Raw genomic sequence first — 10,483 nt, 5'->3', positions numbered from 1 at the left:
AGCGGTGCAGCATAAAGCCTGGCCTTTCTCTCTGGCTTGATGAAGTGGCTGTCTCTGTTTTGCTGGTTTTCAGCCATATGCCAGCAGCTTCAGCTTCAAATTAAGATTCCCAGAGGATCTTTGCTGTTTCATTTGTGTCTGTATGTGGTAGTTCCTATAGTATTTTGGAGGTGGAAAATACCCAGCCTTCCCTGCCCATCTCGGTGAGCCACTGAAGTGTTGCTTTCAATGAAACATACTATTCTGTTTATTCCCACCTGATCCTTCCCTTCTTGATCACCTGCCTAATGGCCTTTTTGAGACAAAATACTGGTTCAGTATTTGGTCCAAATCTCAATGTTCCCTATTTATCATCCCATTTTAAGTGCATAATAATCCCCCTCATTTCCTCTTTGTTCTCTTACTACTTATATAGCTGGTATACTACTTCTGTTCAGTTTAATAGCTGTGCACCAGCTGAATTATCAGTTTTCCATTGGCCTTAAGGAGGTGAAGAGACGTTTTATAAATTTTACATACAGCTTACCTTAAATGCACTTACAGTGGAAAAGGTGACTCATTCTTTTCCTTTAAAAGAAACTTCACCACTACAGAACTAGGCTATTTCTTCATAAACAGAAGTAAACAATGGCTACAATCCCTGTCTTTGTGTCATTCTGAGTGCCCTTCTGGATAGGGTATATTGATAGCAGCAAAGCTGCTAAATTTTGAGTTCTTAGCTGCAATATTATATCATGTACCATTCCAACTGTGTTTCAGAAAATACCTCCTGTCTTCTGTGTCTTGGTGATCTATACCCTCATGCAGTTTGACAGTAAGTGTGCAGACAGGCCCTTCAAGTGCAACTTCTCAATGAATAACCAGGTTTCCAAAAATGATGGGAAGCCACATCTCAGCCACAGCCAGTCTCTTATTGAAAATGAAAATGCTTCTAGAAGGTAAAAGGTCAATTTCAGCCCTTCTTTTAACTGCTGAAAGTGACATGAAAATAAACAATGTGATGGATTTATGAGACATATACAGAGAGGTGTGAAACACTAAGAAGCCATATCCACAGACTGCTAAAGGGAAATACTGATGCAGTTATTATTTCAAGCAAATATTTGCCATCTGTTATGATGATACCTGGCGACCTGTTAGACCTGAATTTGATACTTGCAGCGTGCAATCAGAGAAGGCTGCGTGCTTGGCTGTACCTTGTGATTTTGAGAATCACCTAGACTCAAATCAGTTGAGGTCTGGCTGCACAGGTATGTCTTGCAGCTCTTTCTGAGAGCAGCCTGGTGGGCTCCCCAGCATCATACTGACTTTCTGGCTGTTTTTTTTACTCTTTCCATCTGTTACCTGTTGTTGACTGACTACCCATCCCTCTCAGGCATCCTGCTCAGGAGCATGTGCTTGGTAACGTTTTCTGCATGGAAAGGGGTCAATTAGACGTGTTGTTGTGTATACTACACATAAGACACTGTCCAAGAAAGAAATACATCTTTATTTTAAAGCCAAAGACGATACGGTTTCTGATGTTCTGCACTTTCTGGTGAAGTCTATTCTGTGTTCACAGATAGAGCCTCTCTCCTGCACAGATTCTGCTTCCTGAGGAAAAGACTATCAAATCCAGTAGGAAGGCCCAGTACCACTCCTAATTATTAACAGTAACAGTTGTGCAATTGTACATTTAATTCTTTGCTGGACATATTAATCTGGGGAAAGCCTGCTGTCTGCAATAACAGAAAATTTAGTCCCTCATGTTTCAAATGAAGCTAGAACATGAAGTGAAGCTGTCAGTGAGCCTGAGTATTATATTTAATTTAGGACTCTGCATATGTCTGTAGGCAATCTGCATTTATCCAGCTGCCATTGTAGCCTAAAATATTCTTCATCTCACATTAATAGTTTGCGTCTTACGACCATTTCATTTTATTGCTTATTATTCCTTAATTTCTGGCAATACGCTAAACAAAATCTTAAGTTCAAATCTCCAGACGTTTACAGTCTGATGGCAAATCCATCAGAACAGTTAAAGATTTAATTCCTTGATCTAAATATCACCCTGAAGGAGCTGTAAACTTGCAGTCCATAAACCTAATCACGCAATCTCCATTTCTCCATTAGCACTATGTACTATACCCGAAAGTGTGATGGAAGATTATATCTTTATTTTGTTCAGTGAAAATAAAAACTTACATTCACTACTAGTGAAAAATACCCAAACCAAAAGCCCACTGCAACCTACTGATAAGCGTCAATGCAATATTTTGTGCCATATTGTTCTTTTTCTCTTGTTCCTCTGTTGCTGAAACCAGAAAATCGGTAGGAGACACAGCTCAGGGCTGTTCCAAGCCAGTGCAAAGCCTCCCTTTCTTTCCAGTGAGCTTTGTTTAAGACTGATCATTGAGAAAAAAAATTCCCAAGTAGAATAATTTTAATTCATCATGATTTGTTTTTCAAAAGAGCAGGATTATTACTTTTAGCAAAGTGATATCAAATAAACCCCTGTTTCTTAATGTGGTGACTAGAATGACTGAAATCTGGGTATCTTACGATTGCAATTTTTTTCCCTGCTTTTAGCTATGGTTAGAGGAATATGCTCTCTCGGCTGTGATGCAAAAGCACCTGTCTGAGAAACAAGAGAAGATAATTCAAGGTGTCGTAAGCAGACTAGGATGCCTCAGTGATGAGTAAGTGTGATTTTTATCAGTAAGCAGTGGGGTAAAACTGCACTGTTGCACACACAGATAAAAAGTTGTGTACGTTACATTGTGGAAAGTCGTGTTGAGGGTTTATGAGCATCTTCAGAGAGGTAGTTACTCTAGGTTTTTGTCAAGGTATCAAAAACAAATTTAAAAAAAAAGCGATACCATGTAAGGAGAAAAAATAGTCTTCTGTGATTTGTCAAGTTATGTGCTTTCTGTGTATTTACTCCTACATTTCTGAGTGATTTCTGTTCTTGAACCACCTTCTCTTTGCATTCTCTGTGTCACATTGGAGTTGAATATTATTCAAGATAAAATGTTCCGTCCAGCACCATTCAGCTCTACCTTTGCTTTCTACTATTACAATACCACTGACCATCGCTTTGCATGATAATCCTGCATTCTCTCTCTCTATTCACCACAGAAACTTTAATTTTATCTCCTCTTTGTACAGCTGCACATCTGTTTGATAGAGATGCTTCTTAAAAAACACAATTCTTCATTGTCTGCCTTGTTTTGATTAAGATATCAAATTACTTCATTTACCATGGTCTTCACATTACTAAAGAGCAAAACATTTGAAGACTTGTTTTTTGAAGGTTTGGAATATTGATATTATTGCCATTGCACTCTTTCATTTTGGCTCTACTTTTCAGTTCAACCTTACGTTTTCACATTCTCTGACTTAAATGTTTCCCAACGTTCATTATCTAGAGAGCTCATGATGCCTTATACATACATGGAAGTTAGGTACAGACACAATGTTATCCCAAACGTGCACACAGATTTCTCTCACCTGGTCCATACTCAACTTCAAATTTGCTCTCCTGTTTAAAATTCACCACAAACTCGCTTCAGCCATGTCTGCCCTGCCAGCTAACTCCAGCCTTTTTAATGTCTCTTCAGAGTGTGCCTCCTTGTTAATCCAAGATATGCTGCCCTGCATTTTCTTGAAATAACTTTCCTGTAGTTGTGATTGCATTCTCTTGTCATCTTATTTTAAGCCTCCTATTATAAAAACTTTTATTATGTAATTATAGATGATTAATTATTTCTTTTCTTCCGATTTTTATCTTAAGCTTATGAGGTTAAATTTTAACTTCAGTGTGACAGAACTAGAAGTCTTTCACAGCAATACCCATTCTTTACACCTGAGCAGCTTTCCAAGGCACGCTTTGTATGAAAAGACATTACAAAAAATGAAGAGTAAATCTCGTCATCCTTGAGCAATGACTTTGCTGAACACAGGTGTGCCAAAGCAAGCAGCGTAGCTGATTGATTTTTAATCATCCGTTTTACAGGTCTATTAACTATATTTTGCAAAAACACCGACTTCTGCTGTGCTCAGTACTCAGAAGGTTAACCCTCCGAAGAGTTGGAATGGCAGTCCTGGCCCGTATGAGGCTGTCCAGAAAGAAGAGCTTGCTTCAGGAACTGAGAGAGCAACATACCCTGCAGAAGGGATCCTCCCCCTGCCAAGATGAGGACCAGTGGCAGTTGCAGAAGGCAGTGGTAGGCACATTGTCTGGGTGGTTTTTTTCTCCAGAGGTCTTTTATGCTATGATGTGTGGCATTTGAAATGGCCGTAGAAAATCTCAAAAAATAAGAACGTTCAAGTTCCAAATAGAAAGGAAAATACTCTCTGTCATAAATGCACCCACCGCTGGCACAGGAGGTCCCTGAGTTTAGTTTGAGCAAGGACTTTAAATTCCCTAATACTGTATCTACTGACTAGCTCTTTGTGATATGCGTTATAGCATGCTTATTTCGTTCTTTGTTTTATATGAAAATACTAATGAACGAAGGCATGCCAACATGTGTAAAGGACTTCTACACAAGTTACTTCCTCAGAGTAAGGTAAACTCTTAATAATTCTGCTAGGAATTATAATAAGCACTTGTAAAAAATCTTACTTAAGCATCAAAAGAAATTCTTTCCTCCACCAGACCTAGCAAGTTCTTCTATACTATTTTCATTTTCCATTCTTTTTTCTCTCCTCTGTCCGTGAGATGCTCAGCATCCATTCCCCTGACATCCTTCCAAATAATCTGGATCCTGTACGTCAAGGATATGGGGAGAAAGTTTAGGGGATTTTTAGACTTGATATTCCCACAGGTTGTTTTCAAATCTGTTTGTAACTGTGCTTTTTAGCATTGTTGATTATTTACTGATCTGCATTGGATATTTACCTAAAACAACACCAAATTTCAGTTTTCAACCTCAGAGGACCCTCCTAGCAGGTGCCAGTGATAGCCCCTGTCCAACCCACTGCTGCTGCTCATACGGGTTGAACCAATCCAACACTTTGAAGCTCTGTGCTCCATGCTGTCGCTCTGTAATTAGCTGAGAGATAATATTTTGTGTCCCTCTGATTTGCATAATACAAACTGTAATTCTCCACGTGGAAGAGGAATAAGGCAATTCTGTCTGCTGCCATTTTCATATTTGATACTTCATTGAAGTAGGTCCTGTTAAGTGTGAAAACCTCAGAATGTCATTAACCTTCAGAAGAAATAAAATATAAAATAATAAAATAAAAATGCATATGACTCATTCCAAAACTAGAATCAATGTGTAAGGAGTTAGAGGAAAGGTTAGTTACAGACATTCCACCAAAGTTTTAGACATACTGTGTTGTTTGAACTAAACTTAATATTACCTTGTGCCACTTTTAGGCTGGTAGACAGGGTCATGTTCATCTGTTGATTTCATATAACATGTAAAACAATACTAAAGAATCCTACCTTGGATGTGATAACATGACATTGGGTCTCTTAAAAAAGAGAAACAATTTAATGACGTTCTGACTGTCTTAAAACCATGAAAAACATACGTCTGAGCTATAAATAAAGGTATGTCAGAATAACCCAGCATTAATAGGGACATCATTATTTTCCACAGACAAATGTGAGCAGAGCGGGTTCTTTTTCTACTTGCATTTCTTATTTCCAAGAGGGCATTAAATAGCTACTGTTGAATCCCCCAGAATAATTTAATGTTATTTAGCCTTAAATGAGAATGTTAATATAAGAGGGACATCAGCAACTCAATAGAAGGCAGTCTATGGAAGACTAATACACGTAAGGAAGACAGAAGAGGTCATGCCGGTGGGTGTATGCTATTATTGCTAAAGAGAGTTTACAGGGAAAGTGGATTTAAAAAGAAGCATAGAAAATGGTGGCAAGGATGGTCTGAAGATCTCAAGAAACTAAAAACCTTCAGTCTAAATAAAGAGGTGTCTTCTGGAATATCGTAAGTTTTAAAACTGGCATAAAATATGTGAATAGGGAACAATTTTTCACTTATTTATAATAAAAGAAAAAGAGAGCACTGAGCAAAAATAATAGATGACAGGTTCAAAATTAAGAAATGTGTGAATAAGCTGTAGAACTCACCACCACAGCATGCTGCATACGCCAAGAGTGCAAATGGTTTCCAAGTGTTATGGAACATGTTCATGACCTCTCCCAGGGGTCATAAGTACCAATATACCAACTTTTTCTCGGGTAGAACCCACAAACCATACAGGTATTCCAGGTGCATAACTGTATACTTGTCTTGTTCCTGTGCACTTTATTGAAGCATCCACAATTATCCATTACTGGACCCAGGATATTTGACCTAGATTGTTCTTAGAAGACCAAATTCAACAGTACAGAATACAGACATGGCAATACATCACTTTGAAATTACTAGTGAGGCAAAATGCAGCTGTTACTATATGTATCGTGAGAGAGGCAATAGTTTTGTTGCAAAGATAAATATTTTAAATGACTGTACATAAACTTCAGCTGGAAATTAAATTATTTTAAATATTAAAACAGTAACATTCTGCATGGGTATAGGACTTTCTTTTAAAGTGAAGCTTAGTTTGTCAGCATATTTAAATGTCAGTGCTATCTTTTTTTCTGATTACCAGGAGTCCCACATTCTGGAAGAGGAGGAGAAGCTTGAGGAAGAAACACAGCAAACTCATTTAGAATTTCACCAGCAACTAGTCACAGAAATTCAAGAAGCTCTTCAGTTTCTTCAGCAGCACATGGAGCAGGTACTTGGGCGGACACTGCTGCAGCATGCCCGACGGGAAGCTGGAAAAAAGAATTCAGATGATGGACAGGACTTCAAGGTATGGAAATGTTCAGTAGAGGTTTTCCAAACAAAATAAGTGCTGCTTTGCTAAAATGGAAGGCAATTTCATTTATGCATTATCCTATGCCTAGAAGCATCAGCAGAAGACCATACAAACTGTATTAAAAGTGTAGATACCTTGCAAAGTATTTGCAAACTAACACTTATGTCTTAGAGTATTTTCTAGTGACTTGCTATGCAAAAGCAGATTTTATTAAGCCAAACCCTGTAACATAAAAAAAAATTGAGTTCTTGATGACAGAGAATTAAAAAAAATAGGAAAAAATGGAGATGGTTATTTATTGATTAAGGATTTATGGATAATTAATAGTATTTGTATATTAACAGCTAATATTAAGTCATACATAAATAATTAAATAAATGTAAAACTTGCTTTATAGGTTAATAAAAATGTTCCAAAGTAAAGATTTGGATTTTCTATATAATAGAAAGTTGTGGTAGATCTACACATACATTTATTTACTTTGCTGGCAGGCGGTTTGACAGGTAAATGGCCTGTAGAGATTGAAGGAATGGCCCCTTCCCAGATGGAAATGAGGCACATTAGAAAGATTTTACTGTAATTTTTCATGTTGTAACGTTCCATGGATGAATCAAAGTACCTGTTTCCCAGCGTTTCAGTCTGCTACAGTTTCAAAGCAGAAAATTCACAATTTTGTGTGCACATACAAAATTAGATTGGGTCTGCATTTTTAGGCGGATCAAAACACTTCAGCTTTTGACTTAGAAAATGAATTGTTATTTGTACTGTATAATACAGGAGAGACTGGTGGAAGCTGCTGTAGAAAGCGTATATGGGACCAGCAATAATATCAATAGACTGGTGCAAAACTACTATCAGCGGTTAGGGAACATCACAGAAGGCTATGAAGGGAAAAAGCTTCAACAACTGAAATCTTTACAAGGTACGTATGATATTGACAACTCTAAGTTAATTCTGTTTTTTTTTAAACAGATTTTTAATTTTCTAATCACTATAAAGGTTGCTTTTAAAGATAACAGAAATCTGTTATTTAAAGTAAGCAACAAAGCAAAATGAATGTGTACATCCATTTCCATCTTTGAAGGAGAAGTGGTAGAACTGTTATTACTAATAATTACTTGAAATACGGTCAAAGATGCAGGATCCTGTTACTCAAAGTTGGGTACAGACACACACAGAATGATGACCCAGTGTTGGAGATTATAGTTTAAGCATGAACAGGCTATCAGAGATACCACCATAGTCACAACCACCAGCAGTTGATTTTCTGGTGCTCTAAACCTCAACACAAGGCAGAAGAATTCAGAAAGCAAAGAGTTGTATTAGGCTGTACAGCCAACGTTTGCCATAAACACTGTTCAACTTTGCATATTAATACATGCAAATAAAATTAATCAGTGAATCAGGTATTCATAGGGATAGAGAGAGGGCATATGACAGGTGCCCACGGGCTGAATCTTTTCCCTAGGAGGGTTTGCAATCCCAGCTCCCACATTAGAAACCATAAACATCATTGGCAGACAGTCCGCTCCCTCTGAGGTGACTGTCCTCAGCTTTGGGGAGTAGATTCGTATATTCATTTCTGGTTTTTGGTTCAGTGAAATGTTGTTATCCCTAAAGTTGAGGAAATGCATTTAGAGGAGGTACCAAGAAGCCAAGCATTGTGGAACAGTGTGTGAACTACCGCGTTGTTTCATGGCTGTCAACCATGACCCTCTTACAGATTGTGAAACTGTTGAAGAGTTTTATGAACTGCTACATCTCACATAAATACAGGCAGTTTCTCCTGGAATTATTTTTAATTGCTCAGTTACTTCAGGACAGGAGAACAAAAGCAAACTGTAATCATTGATTTCTTTTGTAAACACTCTCCCCACCCTTGGGTGAAGGCTGTCGGCATTAAATTAAGTTAGCAAGTTAACAGAACAGTAATATCATCAGAGGCTAGAAATTATAGAAATTATTCTTTAACCACAGGCGAGAGTTTTTGAAGAGAAACAGGCATATCCACTCAAGGCTGAGATCCACAGATGAGTTGGTAGGAAGGATTCGTGAACCCCAGTAGGAGCCAGATATACTCACTGGTTATAAGACAGAACCAGTCTGTTCTGCACTGCCCTGTTTTGAACCTTGAAGACTTCAGTATTGGAAGCTGAAGTGCTAGGGTTAGGCAGAGTCTGTACAGGGATTTTCAGACACTGACAGCTCAAAAGGCAGTCAGTTACTTAAGTTCTCATGAAGTCTCTCTAAAGACTTCTTTGGCACTGTTTCAGCCAGCTACAGAGTCTAAAATCCATTTGATTTGAGTTCCTTTAAGCAGAAGTTAAAACTGAAGCCTGTTACAGAATGCTCTTCTGATCTGAATGGATGTCATTACACACTTGAATATTCCACTTTGTCAGGTATTGCTCTCAACTGGTCTCCCAATTAGGTTGTGAGTCACTAGAACCACAGTCAGCCTTCTGGTAATTGCTCATTTAGCTTATTTTTTCTCCTAGAGTTTGTGTGGATATATTACTGTTTCAGTGTTTGGGGGTTCCATGAATGACGAGGAAGAAAATTACATGTACAGAGCACATTTTCTTTTCAACTGAATAAAAAAGTAAATCCTGCTGCAATGTAAGCCTACGGGCGTGAGGGAGGATGTTTATGTTGGTAATAAAAGCAGGAGTGGTTTAGATTTGAGTGGCCAGAGAGAAACATAGCTGAAACTCACAGATCCAACAAACTGCTACAAAAAAATACTGCAAACCTACATGTGCCTGCTGCAGCCCGGCTGAGATTTTTAGATGAACACATAACTGCTTCAGCTTTGTTGGTGCTTTTTACATTAGGATTGAGCACTACCATCTAATACGGGACTTTGATGCTTTTGTACATGTAAGTCCTTCATTAACCTAAGTCCAGATTTGTGATGCAGAATCCCACTCCTTTCCCATTTCAGCTGCTGTATTGGCCTCAGAGGCACTTAAATTTTTCTCTGTGATTCTTAACAGCCTGGAGTTCTGCTCTAGGGCACAGCCAGAACACCCTAAGGCCTGCCAGACAGGGAACTACTTTCCATCCAAGCTCAGCCAGGAGGCAGAACATCCGTGTTTCTTCCTTTTCAGAAGAGGCTGATCTGTTAGGTGATCTCCAAGCATGATTATCACACTGAGAGTGTGATCCTCCTCACCATATACACTCATAACTTCTCTCTCTAAAACACAAGATGGAAAAAACAGTGTTGGCAATAGAGCCATGTACTGTGTGATAGCCCTGGGGTTAGTGATAGGCAAATGGGAGTAAGGACCACAGTGCCACACTTCTGTCTCCCAGTGATTGTGCTTAATGTCAGGATAGAGGATTTTGCTTCTTTGGGAATTCTTTGGCCTAGTAAATCTGAATTTAGAGTCTGTCTGGCACAGCCACAGGAAGAAAGGTGGCTGTGCCACCTCCCCTTGACCAGCCAGCCCAGCCCAGCCTAGTACATTCAGTAACTGCTCCCTCATAGTGCTGTTGCTAGGAGAGGTGCCTGTCAGAAAAGGTCGGATGCAGCACAAATGAATGTTGTGTATCCATATCTGTTATGTACCCATCCATCTCCCTCCTTTTGTGTTTTTTTTTAATAACAGTGATGCAAGGAAACTTGTCCTATCTATCAGACATGCCCCAAGCC

General features: G+C 38.6%; 1 protein-coding gene across 1 annotated transcript in view; it reads left to right on the top strand.

Moving 5' to 3' along the window:
- EVC (Ellis van Creveld syndrome) overlaps positions 1-10,483 on the top strand; it is a gene marked incomplete at its 5' end in the record, with an annotated part of 50,007 nt that overhangs the window by 34,126 nt on the left and 5,398 nt on the right. The window contains 4 exons of the mRNA XM_010158972.1: positions 2,569-2,678; positions 3,995-4,205; positions 6,613-6,819; positions 7,603-7,747. Coding sequence (XP_010157274.1) covers positions 2,569-2,678; positions 3,995-4,205; positions 6,613-6,819; positions 7,603-7,747 — 673 coding nt within the window. The remainder of the gene's footprint in view (positions 1-2,568; positions 2,679-3,994; positions 4,206-6,612; positions 6,820-7,602; positions 7,748-10,483) is intronic.

This window comes from Eurypyga helias, unplaced genomic scaffold, assembly GCF_000690775.1.
Source record: "Eurypyga helias isolate BGI_N326 unplaced genomic scaffold, ASM69077v1 scaffold31549, whole genome shotgun sequence".
In the NCBI taxonomy this organism is placed as follows: Eukaryota; Metazoa; Chordata; class Aves; order Eurypygiformes; family Eurypygidae; genus Eurypyga; species Eurypyga helias.
Note: the sequence above shows the minus strand (reverse complement) of the source record. Positions and strands in the feature narration are given on the sequence as shown.